Genomic DNA, 13,765 nt, shown 5'->3' with positions numbered 1-13,765 from the left:
AAAGTCAAATAGGGCAAAAATAAAAAGACAAAGAGAGTAATTATTAAAGGAAGTCAAACTAACTCTTTTTTTTTTTTGAAGGGTAAGAAAAAAGAAAACATTAGGCGAGGAGGGGAAGTCAAACTAACTTATGGCTAAATTGTGTCAACTTATTTACGTATACGTATAAGATACAAAGTAACGAAATTTCTGAATTGAGAAAATGTAAAAAATCAACAAGGAGATGAGGAAACATCTGGTTGAACAAGCAAAATCTTTTTACCCCGTAAACAGGAGATGGATGAACTGTGGAGATCAACAACGACAGAGAACACGATACAATAAAGTAAATATGCGTCCACAAGACCACAACAGAAATCGAACACTGACGAACTATAAACTTTTTGTGAAGAAAATAATTAATGAATTGATTACATGAGATAGCAACACAATAACACAAACACGGTGAGATGACAATTTCATGACAAAATCATGACACACCTCAATATTCCAAGAGATCGAAAAAAACTTGTTCGTTTCTAAAAAAAACCAAGGTATGGATTCACAAAAATCATTCCAAAGTTTCCTGCTATAGCAAATAGTCAGGGATTTGTTGTGTTTGTATGGAGGCATTGTTTGAGCTGCCCTGTTTCTCTTCTACTTTGTGTCTGTTATGACGGTGACGGCTGCTTTTTTTCTTTTCCTTTTGACTTCTTTCTTTCCCTTCACCACTCTCACCATGGCTATGCTGTCGTCTCTCCTTACTATGATTTTTATGCTTGCTTCTTCTGGAACTTGAATTCCCAACCTCTGAGGTTACAGCAACAGAATGTTCTCTCAGATCAAGAGGACCGTCATTGACAAGTTGCTTATCAGCTTCACTATTTTTTGATGAAGTAGACACTTCTTCATTTCCTAAAAGAACATCCCTCACTGCACCAGAAAGCAAATCCTCTGTAATCTCCAACTTTTTTGTAGGTATGAAATTTTCACCTTCATCCAGTTTGACAACCACTGGCCTAGGCTTAGCATGGTTTGGTTTTTTCTTAAGTTTTAGTGATTGATCAGTCAATTTCACAAGATCATTCACTTCATTGCCGTTCTTGTCCAGATTTTTACTTTCGATGGCGGGAGGGTAATCATTAAAACCTGTATCATCCTTTTCTGAAGAAAGATAATATAATCCATGTCTTTTGCGGTGCTGTGCAAGCAGAGATCCAGATATTGTTGACGAATCTACATCTTCTGCACCTTGGCCATTAGAAAGAAGATAATCATCTTTCTCACTGGAACGAGAAGTTCCAAGACTAAAGGTTGTCGATGGATTTAGCTGAATGTCGCTATAAATTAAGTCCAAATCAGTGAGACTATCTTTAAGACTAAGATCATCAGGTACAGGAATTCTTGCTTGAGCAGTTACTGAGATTGGACCAAGCTCTTCAACAAATAGATCATCAAAGAGTTTAGTGATTTCAGAAAGTTCAAAATCTTTCTTCCCTGATTTGTCAACATGATGTCCAGAACAATGAAGAACATCTTCCTTTACTAAATTCACAACTCCAAGAATATTCCGTGCCCTTTCTTGTATTTCCACTTCATTGCTCCATAACAATGGTCCTACAGCTGTTTCAGTCATATTTAGCAGCTTAACAACTGCATCTTGGGATGAAGTTTCTCTCTCAGGCAATGATAAAGTGGGTTTCTCTTGCACAGCATCTTCAATGCCATATTCACCAATTGACCAAGAATAAGATTCTTTGACTGCAGACTCAGGCATTTGCTCAAAATTTGCAACAGCTTCATGTGTTGACTTATCTTGGCTGTCAGGGCATTTCAATCCAGACTTAGATTCGAAGCTTAAAGATGCCATATCATCAGCAACGGAAGCAGCATCCACTACATCTTGCTGCCAGAGATAAGACTGAAGGCAAAACACTAAAACCTTAAATGTAGACTGAATATAGACAGCTCTTACTAATGGTGGCAGTAAACTCGTACGTGGCTGCAACAAAGCCTCCATCAGTTCATATGGGTTATTTGAAAACTCAACATACTCACCAGAAACCCAAGCGGCGGCAGATAGTATCCCGTGTAAGAAAGGATTCCCAAGTAATGCAGGATCAACTAACAGGTCCCGGCCAACCTTGACTAGCTCAGGTCTGGCATCCTTTACTCTCATACCAATATCAACAAGTTGGTTCTCAATTTCCTCCCCTGATTGACAATGTGGAACCCTAGCCATTTCCCCAAGAAGTGATACATACCAATCAAAATCAAAAACAATTTCATAATAATTCCTAGAGCAAGTGACCAGTATCGATCTGAGGATCTCATTACAGAATTCAGGGTCAGACTTCAGGGCATAATTAACCAAAACCTTGGTAATCTCAGCCACATTATCCTCTGACACCATAGACATGAGAAGCCGCGACGAAGTTAGCTTGATATTAGAATCGACATCACTAAGAGACTTAAGCACAACATCCTTATTCTCCAACACAACCCACAAGTGCTTCGTAGCTAAATCAGAAAGCGCTTGTAAACCAAGATACTTCAAATTAGGATCATCCTCAGTCAAAAACTCCTTAATCTTCACACTAGCAAGCTTAACAGCAGACTCATGATCACTCAAGCTACTCACAACAGTTCTTATACACTCAAACACCAACGATTTTGCCATGGACCGCTGCATAATCTCACAAATCGGACCAACAATCTTCTTCCCTAACCTAGGCTCTAATAATGCCAACTTAGCAAACATCTTCAACACCTTGATCAACACCCAGTTATTCTTAGAGTTAAGCAAAATTCGATAGAACTCGGGCGCTAATGGCAAATACGTTTTCGTGTCTCGTAAACTAAGCTCACAAAACACCCCAACAGCGGCTGAAATAGCCTGAGGATCAGTACTCTCCAAATTATCAACTAATCTCTTAAAACACACTCTAACAGCATCTGGGTACTTGTCAAAAACCCTCAAAAAAACAGCAATCGCCTTCTTTTTAACATAAGGTCCAGTACTAGACAACAATGTAAACAAATCATTGCACAAATCACGGCACAAATCAGGCGTACCAATAACAGATAAACATTGAATAGCAAGACTGACCTCAAAATCATTAGAACTGGAAAGATCTTTCCTGAATTGATTCGTAACAAGAAGAAGAACTTCAGTAGATTCATTGAAAGTAGCAGAAGCAGCTAAATACCCAATTCTTTTGAGATTGAATTGAGGGTAACTGATAACTTCTACTACATGAAAAGCAGCCCAAGAAATCTCAAACCCATAAATTGAATGAAGATAAGTTAATTTGAGAAGTGCAGTTGATTTCATTTGTGGGTCTGTTGATTTGATTTCGCGACGAATTTCCTCAATGGCTTTTGAGAGGAAAGATGAAAGGGGTGTTGATGATTCTGGGGAATGAAGTCGAATTCCTTTGATTAAATCATCTAATGAGCGTTGAAAGAATGAGTCCATTATTGATGAATTCGCCATTAATGATTTGGTTTGAGCTTTATTGATGGGGTATTTTAGAATTGTGGGGAATTCATGATTGAGTGTTGAAGGTTTTGGAAGAAGAATTGGGGAAGTAGATGATGATAGTAGTTGTTTTGATTGTCCGAATTGGGGAAGTAGATGATGATTGTGATTTGTGAATTGTGATGATATGAATTCAATCAGTGCAGAAAGGCAAAGTTTTGAGACCTAAATCTGATTTCTCTACAGCCAAATTATGCGAGAGGTTTACACGATTTCTTTTTTTTATTTTATTTTATTTTTTTTTTAGGGTAAATTAACATTTGATAAAATTAATAAAATAATATTTGAGATTTTTTTGACTTTTATCAACAAAAAAATCAAAAATTGTTTTTTATCACTAAAACTTTTATTTTACCACCAAAAAAAAATTAAAAATTATTTCTTACCACCGACAGTTAAAAAAACCGGTAAACCTCATGAAATATTTTAAATTCTTCGATTTTCGTGCCAAACACATGGTGTTCAGGGGTTTTGGCGGTATTTTAGCCCTTAACTCCAATTTGAGGTCAGAATTGACTAAAAACGACCGTAAATGACTCGTTTTTCCTACGTAAAAAAACTTCGATTTGCGTGAAACACGCAAAACGAGGCATTTTCGATTTTTTTTTGTCAATTCTACCCTGAAATTGGTTCCATAGAACCAAAATGCCCCCCTAAACCTATGAAGAACATGTTTTGCGCACGAAAGTTGAAGAATTTTTTTTAAACCGTTAGATTTAACGATTTTCTTGACGGTTGGTGGTAAAAACAATTTTTAGAATTTTTTTTTTTTTTTTTTTTTTTTGGTAAAATAAAAGTTTTAGAAGTTTTGGTTTTAAAAAATAATTTTTTTGATTTTTTTGGTGGTTTGGGTCGGGTTAACTTCAGATCGGTTCATATTCGGTTCGAATACTTCGGATCGGGTTCAAAACGGGTTTGACTCGGTTAATTTCGGGTTGGATGACTTTGGATCAGATTGGTTTCGGTTTGGTTGATTTCAGTTTTGTTCAGTTCGGTTTGATTTCTTCAAAAAATAAAAAAAAAATTAAAAAAAATAAAAAAGGTTTGGTTTGATTACTAATACTAAGGTTAATTCAGTATTCGGTTAATTTTAATTCAAATACTTTTCGTGTTTGGCTAAATTTTGGTTGGGTTGACCAAATTTGATATTGAAATAAGTTTATTTTTTAAAATAGAGTAATTATTGAGTTTTTTTTTTTTACTTGTTATTGGGTCGATATCAAGTCATTCATGTGTCATTTTACCATATCGTGTCATTAATATATGCTTAAGTGTAAAAAAAAGGTAAATAATAGGTTGGGTTTAAAATTATGGTTGGTTTGAAAACATGTCAAGTCAAAATTAGACCGGGTTAAAATTAGGTCAGGTAAATATCAGTTCGAATAAAAACATATCGGATTGAATTTGGGTATTTGTCAGGTTAATTTCGGTTCAGATTTATTTTCGGTCAGGTCAAATCAGTTCGGTTTAAGTTCAAGTCGGGTCAAAATCGGTTTCAGGTTAAGTTCAAGTCGGGTCAAATCAATTCCGGATTAAGTTCAAATCGGGTCAAGTTCGAATTCGGATTGAGTAGAGGTGTCAATTCGGATAACTGGATGAAGTTTGGGTCTGGTCTATTCGGGATGGGTTTGTTCAGGTCGGATATGTTCGGATCAAAATTATTCTGTTAACTCAGATCGGGTCGGGTTAAATTTGGGTCATGGTATATCGAGTTTGGGTCGGACATGGGTCGGGTCAACTCTAACTCGGTTCATGTTCGATTCGGATAAATTCGAATCGGGTTCAAAACGGGTTTGACCAGGTTAATTTCTAGTCGGATGAATTTGGGTCGGGTTGATTTCAGTTCGGATGATTTCGGTTCGGTCAAGTTCTGTTTGATTAAGATAAGGTTGATTCAGTATCTGTTCAATTTCGATTTAAATCCTTTCCGTGTTTGTCTAGATTTTGGTCGAGTTGACCAAAATCAATATTTAAATAAGGTCATTTTTAAACTAGAGTAATTATTGAATTTTACATTATTATTGGGTCGATATCAAGTCATTCATGTGTCATTTCTCATATTGCGTGGTTAATTATTACGAAATGCGAAGAATTAGTTTTCTCATTCAATAAATTCTTGTGTAATGTTTATCTTGTAGCCAAATTTAAATTGAATAATTATCGAGAACTTCTCATACTTACGTACATAAGTGAGACGATTAGTAATGAACTAGTGATAGACTGATAGATTGATAGATGATAGTTGATGAGGGGATTTTTTCCCCGCCACGTGGACCAATGGAGCCCTGCCACGTGTCATTCACGTGGACCAACCAGAGCCCGCCACGTGTCACCTCGTGAGAGGTCCAAGGTGGACCAATCAGGCCACGACACGTGGCAGGCGGATTGCCAGCTAGGAAAGTGGCCTTTAATGGCCCAAATACCTAGGCAAGCCCAGTTAGTCCTAGGTTTCTGAAAACCTAGTAATGGGCACACATTACAAGACCCTATAAAAGGGAGATGTTCCCTCTGAGGAACATCATTCAGAAAATTCCCAAACACACATGTACATTGATTGCTGCGCATTAAACCCAGCATTAAGTGCACTCTTTAAGAGCTAAGGCTTGCATATCGAGACTGTCTCAGGCAGTCGGATGATCACTCCCCTTTCAAGAGGAGACTGATCCCCTTTACTTTCCGCATCTTTACATCCGAACACAATCTAACTTGATCGTCGGAGGCGGAACTCCCACCCACAAGAGTCTCCGTTGTTTTGCAGGTACGGGGGTCCAAAGGTCAGTCTTGGTGTTGTAACTCTCCCGCAGGACATCCAAAAAACCCCAAAACATTTGGCGCTGTCTGTGGGGAGAGTACTTCTAAGATGGCTTCACAAGACCTGTACCACCTCTTAATGTGAAACGGCCTATGGCCGATGTCCAGGTCTATACAGACCACGATACGGATGACGACTATGAGGTCAACACACACACGGCCCATGACGGGTCCCTAAGAATTCGGCACATCCGTCCCATCGAAAGGAGGGAACGGAATGGCGAACAGGCGGCCCTAGTGAACCAGTCGACCATTAGACTGGTCAACCCCAGGTAGCCGAAGGCTCCGTCCCCATCAACAGAAACGAGCTCATGACCCTCGTGACATGTTTCTAAGGGGAGATTAAGGACCTGATCGATAAACAGACGACTGTCCCTACCAAGGAATAGTCGGCCAAAAAGCCCTCCCATTCTGGGAGGAATAAGCCGGTCAAAGACCGAGAGGCCACTCCTTACCCTAAATCAAGGGAGGAACAAAAGCCCTTGATAAATTTGGCCAGACTTCGTATGCGACTCAACAACCATATATACCGTATAGACAACCTTATATGCAGCCGACCCTCTTTTGGGGGCAGGCGACACATAATGTCCAACCCTTGGACTGGCAGCTCCGATTGATAAGACTGGGGGAACAACCCTCTGCTTTTTCCAAGGAAATAACAGAGGCTACCCACCCGGCCAAGGTGAAAAATGTGTTGGTAGGTACCTACGACGGTACCACCAATCTAGAAGATCACCTTATGGCATACACCAACCTAATGTATCTACAAAGGTTGGATGATGCCGCATGGTGTCGATGCTTCCCGACCACATTGAAGGGCGTGCGCCAACAATGGTTTGGCAACCTGCTAGCCGAATGCATCAATAATTTCAGGACGCTTGCATACTTGTTTGCGTCCAACTTCTCAATGAACATCCCTGCGAAGAAAACAAGTCTTGAATTGGGAGCTATACAACAGGGAGAGAAGGAAGGCCTACGATCATACATCAGGCGGTTCAATCTGATGAAAATTCAGATTCAAGGACTGTCTGATGAGGTGGCCTATACAGACTTTTTCAAAGGTCTGAAAGACAGGTCGGCCTTCAAGTTCGACCTTGTCAGGAAGAGGGTTGCTACCCTCTAAGAGGCGCTGATCGAGGCGGACGCCTATATACAGGCGACCGAGCTCTGCGACATCAGTAAATAGTCGGACTCAAAGAAGTCTGACAAAAAGAGAGTCGGCCATTACAGCCGGCTACGAAAGAAAAGAAAAGAAAAGAAGTCTGGGTGGCTTATACTTCTGAATAGCCGTCCCAGAAGAAAAAGAAGGAAACGAAAACATACTCTCCGAAGTATGAATTTTATAAAGACTGTTACTCCATCCTCATGGAGATTAAGGATCGGGTATCTATTGAGAAGCCGGCTTCTATGAAAGGTTCCGCCAAAAATCTGAACAAAAATAAATATTGCCACTACCATGAGGAAATTGGCCATGACACCAACGAATGCTTTAGTCTCAAGCGGCTGTTGGACCGTCTGGCTGATAAAGGAGTTCTAAAGTCTTATATTTTGAGGTCCAAGGTTACCTTGCAAACTAACCCTGGGCAGTCGTCCAAAAAGAAATCTCCCTCTGCTAATAGTTCTGATACTGACGAAGAACAGATCTATACAATAGCAGGTGGCTATGCTGGAGGCGGCCGAACCACTCGGGGAACCAAAGACTACATCAGGCGGTTAGATCTCAGCTTAGTCTATGAGGGGCAGGCGTCTAACGACACTTTCCCTGAAGTTTTCATCTTTGAGGGAGACAGGGGCAATGTCAGGAGGCCACATGATGACCCCATTGTCATCGAATGCAAAGTGGCCAACCAAAAGGTTGGCCGAATTCTCATAGACACAGGCAGCTCCTCTGATCTCATCTGCCACAAGTGCTTGACCAAACTCAAGTACAAGCCTGAGAGCATGCACAAGGTCTCTCATCCCTTAGTGGGATTTGGAGGTGGATTTGTGCATCCTATAGGTCGAATAGACTTGCCCATCTGGCTGGGAGAAAAGGGAGAGGGACGCTATATGGTGGTCCGGTTCTTAGTTGTTGAAGAGCTGACGACCTATAACATGATTTTGGGGCGACCCACCCTGAATGAATCCAAGGCTGTTATAATTTCTTCTCTTATGCTCCTCAAGTTTGAGAAGGATGATGGAATAGTCGTCTCCCTTCGGGGAGACCAAAAGATGGCCAGGGAGTGTTCTCTATGATGTCAAACCCACTGTGGTCGCATCCGACCCCATTGGAGAAACTACTGACCTTGACCAAGTCAAGGAAGCCGTGCCTGCTGCCACAACAGCCAAATGGTGGCCGAGAAAAATGACAAGCAATAGCAATCATTGACCGGTGAACGACCTGATGAACTCCGTCCCCAGCCGGCTGGTGAGCACATGGACATCATTCTGGATGACTCTCGTCCTAAACGAACTGTCAAGGTGGGGACGACTGCTTTTGCTAAACTTGGTGCAGACTTGCACAACTTGCTAAAGGAATTCAAAGACATCTTTTCCTTTGAAGTGGACGAGATGCCAGACATCAGCCCGGATCTAGTTGTCCACAAACTTGCTGTGGATCCTAAAAAGAAGTCGGTTAGGAAAAAGAAGAGGAACCATAGTGAAGAAAAAAGCCAGGCGGCAGCCACCGAGGTGAAAAAGCTTTTAGATGCTGGGTTCATTCGACAGTGTTACTTCCCTGATTAGGTTGCCAATGTTGTGCTCGTAAATAAGCCGAATGGTACCTGGCGCATGTGTGTAGATTACACAGAATTGAACAAGGCATGTCCAAAGGATAACTATCCCCTTCCAAAGATCGAAAGTCTGGCCGACTCTACAGCCGCCCATGCCTTGATGAGCTTTATGCACGCCTACTCAGGCTTTCACCAGATACCTCTGTGAAAGAAAGATCAAGAAAAAACAGCATTTGTCACTGATCAGGGGGTATTCTGTTACACTGTAATGCCGTTTGGTTTGAAGAATGCGCCTGCTACCTTCTAGAGATTTATTAATATAGTCTTCATTAATCAAATTAGAAGGAATGTGGAGGCATACATTGATGATATGATAGTCAAATCCAAACTACAAACGGACCATCTTACAAACCTCCGAGAAACATTCTCCACACTCAAGCAGCACCAAGTCATGCTCAATCCCGAGAAGTGTGTTTTTGGTGTTGAGTCCGGGAAGTTCCTCGGATTTCTGATTGATCAAAGGGGGGTAGAGGCAAACCCAGAAAAAATACAGGCGGTCATAGACATGCAGTCTCCCCGCACTATAAAAGAAGTTCAAAAATTAATAGGTTTTCTGGCGGCATTGGGGAGATTCCTCAGTCGGTCAGGCGACAAGTGTCTCTATTTCTTCTAAGCAATCAAGAAGAAGACAATGTTTGAATGGGGGGCAGATGCAGAGGCGGCCTTCCAGAAGTTGAAGGAACACTTGCACTCTTTGCCAAGGCTCGTCAGCCCTCTGCCAAGGGAAGTGTTATACATGTACTTTGCCGTCTCTGACCATGCGCTCAGAGCTGTTCTCCTTGCTGAAGAAAGAGGCGGCACCCAGCTCCCGGTATATTTCATCAGTTATGTCCTGAGGAATGCTGAGTTACGGTATCCCATAGTTGAAAATTTTGGCCTGGCTCTCTTCATGGAAGTTAAGAAGTTAAAACCTTACTTCTTGGCGCATCCGGTCGTGGTCTACACTGACTAGCCAATCAAGCGACCACTAACAACCATGGAATCATTCGGCTGAATGATTAAATGGGCGATTGAGATTCAAAGCCATGAAATAACTTTTGAGCCAAGGAAAGTAGTGAAGGGGCAGGCCTTTGCTGACTTCATTGTTGAAATGACTAGGCCGGCTGATCTAGAGAATCTTGAACAAGTCTGGAAGGTATATGTGGACGGGAGCTCCACAATGAATGGTTGTGGTGCAGGCGTCATATGTTAGTCTCTTGAAGGAGACAAGTACGAATATGCACTACGGTTTAAGTTCCAGGCCTCGAACAACGAGGCAGAGTATGAAGCCCTACTAGGCGGTATCCGCATGTGTAAGGCAGTTGGGGCAAAGAAAGTTGACGCCTGTTCTAATTCACAATTGATTGTTAGCCAATACCATGGTGACTTTGAAGCCACACATCCGGCTATGATCAAGTATTTACAGGAGGTCAAAGAGGAGGCTGGGACACTTGATGAATTTCATCTAATTCAGGTGCCCAGATCCGAGAACAATCAGGCGGATGCTCTCTCCAAACTTACATCGTCCGCCTCTTGTGACACACCTAGGTCAGTTTTCTGGGAAGTGATGGAAAAAAGGAGCATCAAAGAGGAAACCACTAGAATCCTAGATCAAAGCTCAACCTGGATGGATGGCATCCGAGCTTACTTAATAGACGTCACCTTACCGGATACCTACCCAGAGATGGTCGCAATGAAAAAACGTGCGGCCAATTTTGAAATCCACAATGGAGAGCTCTTCAAGAAAGGCTATCTCCAACCTTTTTTGAAATGTGTTACCCCACAGAAAGGACGAGAGGTCCTAGAAAACTTGCACTCGGGCTTCTGCGCCTCCCACATAGGCGGCAGAACCTTAGCAAAGAGAGCCAGGCGGCAAGGCTACTTCTGGCCAACTCTAGAAGCAGAATCCATGGAGATGGTGAAAAAATATGACAAGTGTCAAATGTTTGACAAGCTCATCCATCGTCTAGCCACTGACTTGACAGCTATCCATAGCCCAGTACCATTCGCCAAATGGGGCATGAACATTATGGGTCCGTACACGCCTGCTATAGGCGGACGGAGATACATTTGGTTGCTGTCGACTACTTCACCAAGTGGGTAGAGACGGAGGCGGCCAAAGGCATTAAAATAAAGGATGTTATCTCCTTCATCTAGAGAAATGTCATCACTCGATTTGGGGTGCCTATATCTATGGTCTTTGACAACGGTCCTCAATTTGAGACGCCTACTCTCAAGAATTGGATGGGAGACCAAGGGATCTCTCATTGTTTTGCATCAGTCGGCCGTCCCCAAGCAAACGACCAAGTTGAAGCCTTCAACAAGTTAATCTCCGATGGCATCAAAAAGAAAATTGAAAGAGCTGGCGGCCTATGGGCTGACAAGCTACCGCATGTTCTGTGGGCCATCAGGACGACTGAAAAAGGGGCGACTGGTGAAACTCTATTTCTCATGACTTATGGTGTTGAAGATGTTTTTCCTATTGAGCACTATGAGCCGACTCTTCGAGTCATGCTTTATGACAAAGAGGCTAACTAGGAGGCCATGCGGCTAGCATTGGACTCACTTCCAGAATGCATGGGCAATGCGGCCTTGCGTCATGAGATCTACCGTCTGAGAATGACGAGAGCTTACAATAAAAGAGTGTACAAATGCCCCCTGAAAGTAGGGGACTTTGTGTTACGAAAAATGGAAGCAGTCGGTAGGGCCAACGAGCAGGGAAAGCTGACTCCTAATTGGGATGGCCCCTACCGAATCTATCAAGAAGTTAAAGGCGGCATCTACCGCCTAAAAACACCAGACGGCAGGCAGCTAGCCAGAACTTAGAACGTAGACAACTTGAAAAAGTACTACTTCTGAGATTTTGTAGATTATTTGTACATGAAAGCATATCAATAAAATTTGCAATTTATTTCTCAGTATTTTGTAAGTCTCCTCCCAGTGGGGCAAGCCGCCTGTGTAATAGACAATCAGCCTTATTTTATTTAATCACCTACTCTAACATGACTAAAACTGCTAAGTCTAGACAACTTGGCAACTATGTTCTTTTCTGAACAACCTAATGAGACCTATGGGTGGATAATCAACTTGAGGCCTATGGCCGGATGATCAACTTAAGGCCCATGGCCGGATGATCCTAATAAAATTAAACTAATACGTCTGTCCCAAAATTGAATAGGCGCCCGGCGACATCCATCTAGGTGAATTCGTCGCAGAGAGCATCTCCCATTTGGGTGGCACATTGCTCTATAAACCTAAAACAAACGGCCCTACTGAATGTCTTTAAGACAACCTCGTAGTCATTTGACATGAGACAAAGATAAACGTGTCGCTAACTTCAAACAAGCGGTAGACAGTTAAAATCTAAGTCAGAAACCGCCTGCTATTGCTTGGGACAATACAGTTGGCATAAGCTGAGTTCTAAACTTGGCAGCTATTTGGGTAATAAGCTAAGTCTAACTTAGCAAATGGAGAAACAACATGCGGCCACAGCCGACTGTTTCTTCTATCCACTCAAGTTCAAGGGACAGAGACTGATTAACCCCAAAGGTTAACTCATAGTCACAACCTACCTAGCATAGAACCTAAATGGTGCAAACAAGACCGTATGTTTTTTGGCAAACAGAGGTACTCGACCACTATTCTTGCAAGGGTTGGCTAAACTACCAAAGCTACCGCCTGTAACCCAAAAGGTGTAGCTACTTTGGTTGGACATCCCGTTTGACGCCTGCTTCTGTGTAGGCACCATAACAGACGGCCAGTTAACACCTAATAAAATAACTAAGTACAAAACTTAGTAAATGAACTATAGTGAGGCCGAGAGCCAGATTGTATTATGTGTTCGCCTGCGCAATGGTCGACTGATCCCCTGTCTTGGGGCAATCACCATAGTGATTGATTAGCTTGAAATTAGTCATACTCTTTAAGTATCAAAAATTCCAAGACAATCAACTCACCTTTGAAAACTAGGCGCTCAGTCGCCCAGGGGCAAGAACAGTCAGTACATAAAGCATTCGTGAAAAAGCAGGCTACATACACTTAGCAAAATTTATGAAATGCAAAAATTCAAAACAAAGTGCAAATTGGAAAATTCGACAAAACTGCCGGATGATTCATATAAATAGTCGGCCAGGAGACCGACAAAAATGAAAATTGTCAACAAACCCCGACCCTTTGGTCAGGTAATGATACAAAGCATGTGGCACGCGGGCCGAAGAAAGTTGATATAAAATAGCAAAGGCTTAAACAGCGGGAGGGGGTTTCTCAGCATCAGCATCTTTTTGCTCCTCAGTCGGCTGCTGTTCTTGGTTGGCATTCGCCTCCTCCTCTTCCTAGTCCGACTTCCCTGAAGTAGAATCAGACGACTCCTCATCCTCTTCCTCGCCCTCTTGGGCTTGGTTCAGGATTTTTTCATTTTATTCCTTGGAGGAGGTGGCAAATTGATTCCTCCAGTTCTCATAGCCGGTCTCTGGGAAGAGAGCCACCCATGTCATCTTCATGAGGGCGCTGTTGTCGTCCATCATTTCCTTGACCAGGACCTCCTTTTTTTCATCAGCCCTTGAGAGGTTTTTCTTAGCAATCTGGGTCTCCTAGTTCTGCAGGCGGAGTTTTAGCTTGTCCACCCTAGTACGAAGGCCGGCTACTTCTTGGTCCGCCTCCTTTAGAGGCGCGAGCTCAGCGTTGA

General features: G+C 42.2%; 1 protein-coding gene across 1 annotated transcript; it reads right to left on the bottom strand.

Moving 5' to 3' along the window:
* Nucleotides 1-292: 292 nt before the first annotated feature.
* LOC110702923 (AP-3 complex subunit delta-like) lies at nt 293-3,803 on the bottom strand. The gene has a single exon (XM_021880688.1). The coding sequence runs from the start codon at nt 3,473-3,475 to the stop codon at nt 569-571; it is 2,907 nt and encodes a 968-aa protein (XP_021736380.1). The 5' UTR covers nt 3,476-3,803; the 3' UTR covers nt 293-568.
* Nucleotides 3,804-13,765: the final 9,962 nt, after the last annotated feature.

This window comes from Chenopodium quinoa, unplaced genomic scaffold (assembly GCF_001683475.1).
Source record: "Chenopodium quinoa cultivar QQ74 unplaced genomic scaffold, ASM168347v1, whole genome shotgun sequence".
Taxonomy (NCBI): Eukaryota; Viridiplantae; Streptophyta; class Magnoliopsida; order Caryophyllales; family Amaranthaceae; genus Chenopodium; species Chenopodium quinoa.
The sequence above is the reverse complement of the archived record's forward strand: the minus strand, read 5'-3'. Positions and strand labels throughout refer to the sequence as shown.

Excerpts from the sequence above, each read along its gene's own strand:
- LOC110702923 (XM_021880688.1), bottom strand. The coding sequence starts at position 3,475 with ATGGCGAATTCATCAATAATGGACTCATTCTTTCAACGCTCATTAGAT.